Consider the following 12,806-nt stretch of genomic DNA (forward strand, 5'->3'; position numbering starts at 1 on the left):
ATCTCATGGGAAAATATATTAAACTATTCAAATGAACACTAAAAAGGCATATGGATGGCTGATATCAAAAGAAAGGATTCGGAATTGTGAAAAAAAGGTCTTTTGAAAAATGACAGTAAAATTTCATTATACCTAAATGTTTTACACAACAGGTATGATATGAAACTGTTTTCGCAACTCAAGTTGAACAGCCACAGCCTGCAAATTGAACTTGGTCGTCACTATAAGCCAAAAACACAAATTAGAGAAAACCTTGAATTGTAACAAACAAACAATACATTGTAACAAACTAGAAGATGAAATGCACTTTAATTAGAATTTGAAAAAAAACCTCAAAAACTTCAATAATCGATAATATTTTTATTTTTAGACTGTATATTATTTCATTTGTAAACTTTATATTATATCATTTATATTATTGTATGTCATTGTATTATTCATCACTATGTTCTGACATACTTAATTATCGTGTAATAAAATATTTTGTTATTTTATTCATGGCGTAATTAAACATATTATTATTAAAAAGAAAATTGAAGAATATAAGATGCTGTTGCATCTTTGGGGAGATTTTTTTCTGGTTGTGAGCATTTTGATTCCGAGCAAGAATAGGGTCCTTGAATATGGCACGCGCATGCGCATTAGAATCTGGGGTTATAACGCACAAATGATGTCGGTGACAGAAGAAACAACGACCGAAGAGCTCCTAGAGGTTCTGAGAAAACATGGCACACCAGAAATAATTGTAACTAAACTCAAAGGTATGTGAATGTTATTCGTCTACAGTGTATAATGGTAATTTAGTTGATAGAGTCCAGAGTTGCGTCAGCGATGCGTTTCCTCGGCTCTTTCATTCATCAACATAAACTGCAATGAACTCAATCAAGTACAGACGCCCGTAGATATTACTTAGGGTCCGAATTATAGATCTCCATTAGATTAGTATGTCAGAATACACGTCAGCATCAGACTGACCTCGGAGATTCACCGACTTTACCGTATATACCGACAGACCCCGCGACAGATGAAGTCGAACTGCACCCAAAAAAACCGAAATCACAGCTCTCAAATAAAAATAATGATGTGGTTTTGCGTCGTTTTGGACACCAACTATGGGTCTCCACTAGGCTTAGTCTGTCAGAATACACGACAGCATTAGACTGACCCAGAGGTTCAGAGACAAAAACAAATAACACATAATGAGAAACTATTGAAAAAGAAAATATCTATTACAGAAATAAAACCCTTATTTAATTTTGTATATTGTTTTTTTTTTAATATTTGACCGATACAGTACTACAATTATATATTGTTTTAAATTTGTTTAGTCTTTCTTCTTTCTGTTTTGTTGTAATATCTGCACCTTCTTTAAATAAGAATTTCCTTCCCTCATTATATAATTCAAAATCTATGATGAAGTGAATTTTATTGCATTTTTTACAAATAAAGTCTATTCTTTTTTTTCTATGAGTGGTTTTCTTCTTCTACCTATTTTGATTTCCAAATTATGGTCACTGATTATAAACTTTGTTACAATTCTTCTCTTGTTGTAGTTGTAGTTTCATTTAGGTAATTTTCATTCCATTGAGTAATTGGTGTGTTCTTAATTTGTTTAACTGCTTTGAATACACAAGAAAAAAATTATTTGTCATGTAAGTTGCACTCAATAATTAAAATGATACGAATGTCATATCATGCATTCACACATACACATACACATCAAATGCAAACGCTATTGCTTTGCAAATGATTTCCAGTGTTTTCCCCTTTCAAGCTGTGAAGGGGGCCTTTGTGTAGTACCTTTACACTGGTCTAACGGGTTCACACTTTTTTTTTAAGCTGGTTGTAAATATTACATAATACAGGTGGTTACACTGGTGCTAATATCCCATAATATCTTCTGTACAGTCTGACAAGGTCGCGTGAGTTGCGCCCTCAATAGTGTTCCAAACCCAACATACGCCTGACAGAACGATGTAGTTTTTCACTTCCCCTGACAATTTTTTGTCGGTACCAATTAAATTGCAGGAACATCAGATAGTGACAGCCATCAAAGAGTAACCAACCATGGCAAAATTTATTTCCACCCAATGTTTATCATCTTGTTCAAAACAGTCTGTGATTTTTGCTGACAATACAAACACGGCTTTGTGTTACTATGACCACAAAACTCATTGCAAGAAATTGTGAACTTTGCGAAATTCGCAGTATTGATCTTGTTGACCAGACATACACTACTGTAAAAGGGTTAATTATTCACTGGGTTTTAATTTTGCTGATTTCGCTGACTGGAAAATGCACTAAATTACCCAGTGAATATGTAAAATTGCCTGAAATGCTAAATCAGTGAAATTTAAACCCAGTGAAAATTAGTCATTTTACAGTATTCTGTCAGGCGTTAGTGAGGTCTAATGCTGTTTGGCCGGCGAGGGCGCCACTCACACCTACATGTCAGGCTAATGTGAACATGACACTTGGGTGATTCATTTGAACGTTTGTTGTTTTATTAAAGATATTTGTTTTTTCATTGTCTAATTTAAGATTTTTTTCTCTAAATTTACCCCTTTTCGGCACCTTGTCAGTGATGAGACAGAATTCATGTTGTGATTCACCAGGCCATTCTTGGGTGTTCTTAGAATTGCTGGATTTCAGGATCATGATGCACTTAATATTTTGTATTTTAATACAGATGAATTTATTGATGGTGAGAGTTTCTTGGATTTGTGTAATAACTTGATGTATATGCAAATGATACCGCAGTATGGTTTACAATTCAAATTCAGGAAGATATATCTAAAAATAACAGGAACAAACTTGATGGTAAGTATTACATAGCCCTTTCTCAAATACCTCAGTTAATGCATTGTAAAGCCCCTCCCCTCTAGATAAACCCTACATCAGGTTATGTACATTTAACCCTCTCATTGTCAGATTAATATCTCATCCAAAATTCAGTGCAAATAATTTCAAATAATTTTGTATTGGCCCATACAAACAGGCTGCATGTAGTTATTTATCAATTTTAGTCAATTTTGTCAATGTAGAGCAGACTGTAAAAGCTTTTTGTAGACAGTGCCAGAAGTTGACACAATCGTAACAATATGCTAGAAAAAAGGGAAGCCCTGTATTTCTCGTGATTTTGCATGGATTAAAAAAAGGAAATCATCTGAATGAAGTATCAGTATACAATTTAATTTAAGGTAGAAATATACTCAGAATATTTGTACTTTCTATATGTAGATACTGAAATGAAATAAAATATCTGAATTCAAATTTTTGCATAATATATTTTAAGTGAGTCAATATAAACTAAAACTCAATTAGTGATTTCTAATTTTTTACCAAGTTGGTCATAAATCACATGAAATTCATTGATTTATTATGTACAATAGAAGAGTGTCAAATTCCTGCGAGTGTTGCCAAGTGAATGCGTGCGCTCACAACAGAAATGAGGTTCAATTTTACAACCGGTCATTCATTTTTCTGTTTCATAATTTGAATATATTTGAAAGCATGTACAGACATCATGGGAATATAAATGTTGTTTAATCTTTCATTTTGGATGTAAAACACATATTTTATGAAAAGTTTGTGTCATAGGTTTGATGGATACAATACAGAATCAATATACGTGATCGAAAACTGAAGCTAGTACAGTAAATAACTGCCTAAAACTGTATTTCTGCTGACTGGAAGTAAATCCATGTCAACCCCCCTTGCACACATGGTAGCTTAGCAACCAGGGAACTTCGGGAACCCCAGACGTGTCAATTATAGAATTATATTTTCATGGTATTATGAATTCTTTTTTCTGTTTCCAAATCGTATTTTGAGAATATTCATCAAATAATTTTTTTTGTTAAAGCATTATTTCATTTTTTGGCACTTTTAAAACTTGGGTTTAAGAACAACACAAAATTCCCTGTCAGTCATATCATTAGCCTACCTTTTGAGAAATGGCATAACATCTCCACTATCAGAACCACTTGTGGAAAATGGCCACCAATTACTGAATTTAACCCACAATTTCGCAAAAAATAGGTTGGTTAGTAAATAATCTTACATGTATATTGACTAGGAGTACAATTTATTGCAAACTAAATACATATTATGTATCCATAATTTTGTAAGTGAAATAGTTGATATAACATTTTTTACATACTTACTCCAATGTATTATCCTAATTTATATTAATTAATGCAATGTAACACTACAAGTACTTTCTTTCTTCGTAGCTCCCTCCAATGTTTTTTGGATTGCCGGGTACTACAGTGCAAGTCAGCAATGCTACAACTGTTGGGCCTGCCCCGTCTGTATCAACTGCTACAAAAGACCCTGCGTCTGTGGAAGTATCAGTAGACAAGAATACAGATAGCACTCTCTCACATATGAAGTCTAAAACTATTGGACAACGAGAGCTAGTACCGAATCCTGCACCATTACCAATATTCAGTCCATTAGTGCAGCAACGACTTGATGCTGGTATGATAGACTTAACTCTTGACAGAAAAATTATTCTGTTAATCTTTTTTGAAATATTAAACTCATGTGACTTCTTTCAGCAGTCACCCTGCCATGCTTCAATTACCTCTTTAAGGGAAGTGTGGATATTTGAATACTTTCAAATTTGACCCATATGATACATGTTGCTGTTCTCAGTATGGGTCCCACATCGAAAGCCTTGCTCTTTAAATTTTTCTACAAAGCGCCATGGGCACAATTATGCAGTTGTGGCTATTCATATTCAGGGTGCTGACTGGCTGTCTAATTAAACTGTTAAGGAAAAGCCTGCTTATAAACTAATAACAAACAAAAAATCAATGAGTTTTCAATCTCAGTGAAATGTACAGGTTTACTGGATCTCTCATCAGAGGTACAGACGTCAGTTAGATTTCAATGTAGTCTCTCCTGACTTAATTTTATATTAAGATTGCCAGTGTGAGTGCTGAGATATATAGTGCATTTTTTCACGGACATCAAATTTCAGTTTGGGACTACATGACAGGGATGTGTAACCATCTTCCTATTATAATGGTATCATGGCAATTTAATGTGATAACCTGGCGTTTAGCCATGCCCGATCGAACAGAAGCACCTGCAGACCTTAACTAACGTTTTCCTAAGGTTGTATTTCTTAGTAAATGGATCTCGGCCATCGGCTTCAGCCTTCCCATTGAATCTGTGGAACACTCACTCAGGGCAGGGGTCAACTATTTAATGTTCAACTCGAGGTACGATTTGAATTCTGGATTTGGGTTTAACTGAGGTATTAGTACATATGTACTATCAGCAACTTCTATCCCACCATGTCATGATGCAGTTACACTATTTTGTTTTTCATTCATAATTTAACTAAACAATTTGTATGTATGTAGTTACTGGTTCAGTGCATTCCATGTGGCATAAATTCATTGCTGAATTGGCTGAGTTTTACGTATGCCAAGGATATTATTTAAGAACCCAAGTTGAATACAAGAATATTGGTCAGACATTACAAGCAAAATACAGTTTCATTTCAGAAGGGACACCTTTGGTGAGTTGCAATATTTGTTTTTCATTTTTACTTGTTAACAGCATTAAAGCGCGGTAGTCATCGCGCGTGTGCGAGATATATGGGTTTCATATAAACAAAGATGGCGACTTTGACTGTTGCGCAGACCAACGAGTACGAACTGAGACGTTTCCAAGCTTCAATTAAGTAATTTTCATGTGATTGGAAGGCATCGAAGGTGTCACCGGCGGTAATCAGTACATGTTGCGCCCAGGTCAAACCTCATACTTGTGATTTCCATTTGAAGAGCACATTGGATTGTGGGAAAATCAATGTTTATCAACACAAATGTGGCACATGTGCAGCGCGACAACTACCGTTTGAGTTGTCAATCTCTTGTTTTCTCAATATGTACCCTATATTAAAGTGAGAGGGTCGTCACCTGCGCACGCGAGGGAATTGAGTTCCAGGCGATGATAATAACACACGCTAAAAATTCAAAGGATCATGGGTAGATGTTTGTTTGTAAACAATGACACACTATGGCCATCCGACGCATGCGGATGTGATGACTCCCTCACTTTAACATCTTTATATTATAATGGGTTTTATAAACCTTGATTGATTCAGTGATTTGAAAGTTACCCCATTTTAAGCCTACAGAAATATTTTTTCAAAATGAGTTTGTGTTTCTAGTACATTGAGTAAAATTTCATGTAACCTCGTACAAATTTCTAATTATTTAATGATCTTGAGACACTCATAGTAAAACTGTCAGTAACTGAGCTCTCAACATTATTAATTGATGATTTAATCTTTGCCTTGTCACCCCAATGAAATTTTCACTACAATATTATTTTAAATTTTTACTGAATCAAGTAATTTATAAAAAATGTTCACTTAATTTTGCATTAAAATCACACATTTTTCATGTTCAAGTTTTGTATTTATTGATTTCTTGTAGTTCATTGATCGCTATAAATTACTGCTTTTAAATAATGCTTGCACGACATTTTTGTGTCACACATTTTAACTATTGCTACAAGTACAGCTATCTAAACTAAAAATTACTCTGGGAAACTTAGCCTTCGAAATGATCTGCTAACAAATGAAATTACCTTGAAGCTATTTCTCATTGTAATATATTTGTCTCGTTTCTCTTTTTCAGACATATTTCACCAAAAGCTTATCAGCAAAAGTGCGGAATCTGAGGATGCATCTGAAGAAAAAGGATGGTGATTCATCTTCTTGCAATAGAACAGTTGCAACACCAAACAAAAAGCCAAAAGTTGAAAGTACACCAATGCCAAACCAGCACGAACCAACAAGGGAGACATACAATGAGAATCTGGTAGAAACACAAATATAATCTTTTGTCGAAAAAGTATTCACTTGTTTCTGGATAGATGTTTGTGAACATTATAAACTTCTTCAACAGCCAAAATTTATTAATTTGCCATTATACCTTGGCAGAATTCCAAATACATGTATAAAACTATATTCAATATCAACATAATCAAACACACGCTGTGTGTTCTTGTGCATTTCCATGGTAAATGTAATAGGAAGCCGCGTGTTGTAACGCGTTTCTGTGGAAGTTGCATGTTTTTATCAGTTTAGGTGGCTTCAGTGAAATCTTGCAAGTTGGGTAATGACCATAATAGGACATTTGTTTTGGTGAACTGCTATTAACATAATTATCGCATGTATAGTCCGTGTTATCAGTACAGTATGATGTTATTTCGGGAAATGCACTTTCCTCAAATAACATACTTGACATTAAAGCCGTAATATTAATATGGGCAGAGCTAATTTTTCTTCTTTTTGTGATTTTCCGTATCAATGTATCCCTTCTCACCTTTGATGCGGAGAAATACAGCTGCTATATGGGAGTCACTCACCTACAAAGACATCACACTCATTCAGAACACAAGGGGGGGGGGGGGTTTATACATAAATATATTCAATCTTACATCACATATCATCATGTGTTTGTACACCTGGTATCAATGTTTTAAGAATATAAAAAAAAAAAAAAAAAAAAAAAAAAAAAAAAAAAAAAAAAAATCGGTGAAAACACCCCATAAGGCAGTTGATTGTTTTTAAAATTATGAATCGTGTGATCTTATTACTTTTCAGATCAATGAGGAAATGAAATTGCTGATCAGAGCAGAAGATTTTGCTAACATGGGAAACAATTTTGACCAGACTATTTCTCGTTTTTCTGACACTAATGAGGTGTCTGAAGTTTGCCATGTACGTACTAAGAATTGGTATATAGATCATGTTTTCCTGGTATGAATTAGCTAACTGAGATTTCAATGCGAGTACCATACACTATTATAACTCTTTTTATTCAAATACTTGGGTGATATCAATAGATGAAAAGTCAAAATATCCCTTGTTGATGATTCAAATGAGTACTATTAAGAAATTTGAATGTTTTATGAATATTCAGAAAAAATTGGGCAAGAAATTTCTATTACATTTCAACTTTTGTGTGAACAGTGGCAAGGCTGTAATTGTTTCACTATGTTTCCTTTTAGCCCTCAAAAAATGACAGTGATACTTATTTACATATAGAGACAACAGTTGACAAAGAAAAGGGCACAAACATTGGACAATTACCAAGGTTAGTGAATTCATATCATCAGTTTTATGTACCATATTTGCTCTATTAGTAGGATATGCGCTTACATAAATGACTGAGGTGTATCTATATGTGCACTTCAGCAGAGCTATACCTTTAAAGGGCAGGAATGGGAATATGTGCAATAATGTGCGTAACGTAGTTGAGTCTATTATATAACTAAACATCCGAGTTCGAATTTGAGTCTAACTTCTAATAAATCCCAATTAGAGGTTTTAGAACTTAAAATTATCACACAATAATGTAGATCTCTATTCGTAAGTAAATTTATTTCAACAAAAATTTGTTTAATTCTGATGGCAGTTATTTAAAACAACAATAATGAATCCCCCACAGTGTCATATTGCATTTGAATAAGTACCAAGACATTATCTTGGCAAAAACCATACTTGTACAATATGTTGCTGTGGGGGATTCATTATTGTTGAAATAATAGTCAGTTATAAAAACTAATGTTAGGTTTGTTATTTAAACGATACATACATATGTAGGCAAAAATTGGATATTGCTGATTTACATGCAGTTTTGTTCTTGCTTTTCATCCTAAGCACTGCCCGATCATGGACAACACCTGGTACTAATCAACCAATAGGAACAAGCTTTTGCAGTGCATGGCATAATAATAAATAATACTGGGAGGGGGGGGGGACACTAAATAATGCATCCTTGTATGCCAATGAACCAATCACTTTATGTCAGTTGTAAAATTGAATAACAATGTATATGTGTTAATTTTTGTTTATTTTTGTATAATTTCTGTTTACAAGAATATTATGTAGTTATTAACTGATTCCAATATGATTGTTTTTGTTCACAGGAAAAGGCGATAGAATAAGCAAGCCCAATCTATTAACATGTATTTGTATCATGAAGGCAAGACAAATAACATCTCTTATCTGGAACCTCTCAACTGAGTCACTAAAAATGTCATCTGTGATATTGAGAGTTCTTCGTGTGGACTTACTTACCTATGTTGGTCAAACTGGTATTACCCTTCGTTCTTGAATGAATAGTCATCGACATGCAATTAAACTTTAACGTTTACAACCATTTTAGATGTTGCCTGGTGGTGCCGTTTTTTTCTCCTTCATTCTGGTTATCCATGGAAACTTTTATTACATCATTCTTTGCTTCCTATGCGTGTCCACATTCTTTTTGTAGAATCAAAGACTAGACCATTATACTGTTCAAAGTGGTGATCTTCATGTATCAAACTCGGGGTTGATATAGAAGAAACCTGAATATTTTAGTGACATTTGATGAACATTAACTACAATTACTTGTCATTTGCAATCATTTCATACTTTTGAAATAGGACCAGGATTGCTTTCTACATCACCACTTAGCAACAGAATCAATCTCATATTGTATAAATAAAGTTACATATTCCACACAGAAAAAAGATATGTGATTTATTTAGAAACACAAAGACCAATACATATTTATTTTTGTATACATAATTTTCGATAGATCCCCCATATTCTAATTCCAAGGTTATTGGAGGAGAGCCAGACATGGCGGGTACAACCTGAGGCGGCCCCGCAAAGTCATCCCTTCGTAATGCCTCCCTGAGCCACGTCGTGGGGATGTTGCGCGATATCATCGAGCCTAGTGACAAGATGTACATACCCACCACCCTCGATCCTGAAGCAGTCCCAAAGATCCCGACCCCGGTACCACAAACTTCTGTTTGGCAGGACGAGTGAAGGGGGATGGCCACGTTCCACGGCAGCTCAATCTGAGACCATCATGCCCTAAGTGCAGAGTTACGACCCATTAACTTTTTGGAGTATGTGGCCGGCACGCTGGAACGCATAATTATGTGTGTCCAGGATTCTGAGACCTCAGAGGCAGAATGCACCAGCCTCCTAAACCAGGCGACACAGCTATTAGTAGGACATCGCACGGATATTTGTGATATCCTCCAGTGTTATCTGGCTCCCTTGGCAGGGGCTACTTTGGTACAGCGGGATGCTGTCTTGGCGGCTTGTGTTTTAGCCGGCTGAGTCAGGGGGTACGCTACCACCTCAGTTATGCAGACTGGACCTCTTCCATGCTCTTTGATAGGGAGATTGTGGGTGCAGTCTCAAAGCTTCGGGAGGCCACCTATCAAATAGTTCAGGTCAAGTCCACTTGTCAGTTGGTTGCTGCCAAGGGCAAGCGGAAAGGGTCCCAAGCGCAGAAAACACAACAACCAAAGGCGGTACCCACTGGCCAGAGGCAAGGAGATAAGTGCCCCCATCTTTCCAGGGAGGTAAGAGGAGTGGCACGCCCCCTCTGCCAGGAAGAAGAGATCAAGTGGTGGGTCCACCTATTTCTTGGGTGGTCGCCCAACTCCGTTGCAGGGGAAGCAAGTTTGACACTTACCTTTGTGAAAGAGGGATGGGGGGAGGCAGAGTCTGAGCTTTTTGACTGCTACAAGCCTTGTGGGGATTCACCTCGGCGGAGGAGAGATCACCCCCAATATATAACCGCCTAACCCATGGCCACATATTTCTGTCGCAGACAGATTGTGTCGGTGTATTCCGGTTTAGAGGCAGCGGGTAACCGATCCCTACACTCTTCAGGCAGTGATACATGATTACAAGATACCTCTGCGATCTCCACCCCCTGTCAATAGCACCCCTGCTGGGAGCACTGCCAGGGGATCCTCGCAAGGTGGAAGCAATCCGACAGGAGGTTGACAGTTTGCTTGCAAAGGGCGCCATACACAGGATAGAGGATCTGGCGATAAGTCCGGGCTTCTACTCCAAAGGTTACAGGTGGCTGGCATCCAGTTCTGGACATAAGCAGACTAAATCAGTATGTGCTTCTCGATCTGTTTCACAAGGAGACACTAAGCGCAGTTTTACTCTCCATGCACCGTTTTGACTGATTAGCCCTGTGATGCCTACCTGCACATAGTGATGCACCCAGCGAATTCAAGGTTCTCTCCTTCAGGTTATGCGCATCCCCATGGTGTTCGACAGTGTTGAAACAGGTGGGTGTCAGTACACATCAACCCGTACCTACACAATCCAAACAAGGGGTTGTTGGCCGAGCTAAGGCAGGATTTAAGTACACCAGTACAGGATTTACTACACCAGTTGGGCTTCCTAGTAAATCAAGAAAAGTCCCATCCTCAACAAACACACCAGTTCAACATGGAGGCAGGCTTAGTAGCAGGGGCAGGGTAGTTCCCCAAGCCACGTTATGCAGCCGCCTGGTTCAGCACACTTTGTTGCAGCAACGGGCCAACTTAGCACTGATATGCTTTCGACCCATAGTTTAAGGACAGAGTCTTGCTTCACATGGACAATAGGGTGGTGGTCTCGTATAATAACAAGGAAGGGGGACCAGATCCCCATCGCTGTCAGTCCTGGCGAAGCAAATTCTCTTTTGGTGCCAGGAATACAATGTGGAGCTAACTGCACAACACCTTCCAGTGGTACAAAACAGTCAAGCAGACGCCCTCTAGCGAGGACTCAGTCTCCAGACTGTGGAGTGGCAGATACCCCAATGGGTAGACCCCAGACTGTCTTGGGCCGTGGATGCTTTATCGATCCCATAGATTCCGGACTCACCTGTCCTCCTGTTCCAACCGGACGGTGCACTACCAATGAGCCCAGCGGTGTACCACTTACACACATGGAAGCTCTCAGTAGACCTTCACAGATGGAAGGTTTGTCTGAGCGGGCCGCCAATGTCAGGCCAGGGCGAATAAGGATTCCACCAATGCAGCCTACGACTCATAATGGCGAGCGTATGTTGATTGGTGTAGTGGAAGGGAGATTGATCCATGCCATCCCTCTGTTGGCCAGGTAGCTAACTTTTTCGTCCATCTGTTTGACGAACTGAGCTTGTCCTATGCGGTCCTATAGGTCACCCACCCTTGAGAAATCAGCACAACTGAAATATTTGACGCGGAAAACAGTCTTCCTACTAACTCTCCCCTCTGGTAGGCATCGTTCTGAGCTAGGGGCCTTGTTCTTCTCGGACGAGTGCACTGCCTTTATGGACAATCAAGCCGTTGTAAAGACATGAATCATGTTTCTCACCAAGAATCAAATCCCAGGACACAATCCCCGCCAATTGTCATCCCCCGTCTGGCCAACATTGTCGACCCGGAGGATCAAGAGGAGTTGCTACTTTGCCCAGTTTGAGCACTGATTTACTACGAGAACCATACTAGGGAGTTGAGGCATGGCAACAAGCACATGTTTATCTGTTACTGCCAGGGTAAGCAGGACAGACCAGTCTCTCGACTTCCATTTCCAGATGGATCACTGTGACCCTGTTTGAGGTTTACAACCGTCTGGCATCCTTGACATAGAGTCTACAAAGACAAAGTACAAGCGCACGAGTTCTATGCGATTGCTAACTCATTGGCTCTTGCGTCAGGTTTCCCCCCTCAGCATGTACTGAGGGCAGGCTTCTGGAGAATGCAAAACGTCTTTATCAACTACTACCCAAGAGATACCCAATCCATTGTGGAGGGTCTTTTTAGGGTGGGTCCTGTCATAGCAGGTCAGACTTTAGTTACAGATGCAGCCCGGACAACCACAGGGATCTTTGCGCATAGACGATAAAATAATTGCGCTAGCACATTTTTTGCAGAGAGATTTCTCCTGTTAGTGTTCCTTGGACGTTTCCTGGTCTCGCTTTCGGCCTATGCCCTCATGCAGA

At 38.2% G+C, this 12,806-nt stretch overlaps 1 protein-coding gene across 1 annotated transcript; it reads left to right on the top strand.

The window, feature by feature from the left end:
• Positions 1–650: 650 nt before the first annotated feature.
• On the top strand, positions 651–9,543 carry LOC100375055 (uncharacterized). The gene is made up of 8 exons (XM_002730604.4): positions 651–761; positions 2,690–2,820; positions 4,236–4,482; positions 5,376–5,533; positions 6,660–6,842; positions 7,631–7,747; positions 8,038–8,123; positions 8,959–9,543. The coding sequence occupies exons 1-8, from the start codon at positions 668–670 to the stop codon at positions 8,969–8,971; spliced, it is 1,029 nt and encodes a 342-aa protein (XP_002730650.4). The 5' UTR covers positions 651–667; the 3' UTR covers positions 8,972–9,543.
• The last annotated feature ends 3,263 nt before the right edge of the window (positions 9,544–12,806 follow it).

This window comes from Saccoglossus kowalevskii, chromosome 19 (assembly GCF_978046115.1).
Source record: "Saccoglossus kowalevskii chromosome 19, keSacKowa6.1, whole genome shotgun sequence".
In the NCBI taxonomy this organism is placed as follows: Eukaryota; Metazoa; Hemichordata; class Enteropneusta; family Harrimaniidae; genus Saccoglossus; species Saccoglossus kowalevskii.

Bases quoted from the DNA above. Each gene is read 5' to 3' on its own strand.
- LOC100375055 (XM_002730604.4), top strand. From the start codon at position 668: ATGATGTCGGTGACAGAAGAAACAACGACCGAAGAGCTCCTAGAGGTT. The intron at 762-2,689 runs GTATGTGAATGT...ATTTTAATACAG, and splicing joins AATTGTAACTAAACTCAAAG to ATGAATTTATTGATGGTGAG. The intron at 5,534-6,659 runs GTGAGTTGCAAT...TCTCTTTTTCAG, and splicing joins TTTCAGAAGGGACACCTTTG to ACATATTTCACCAAAAGCTT.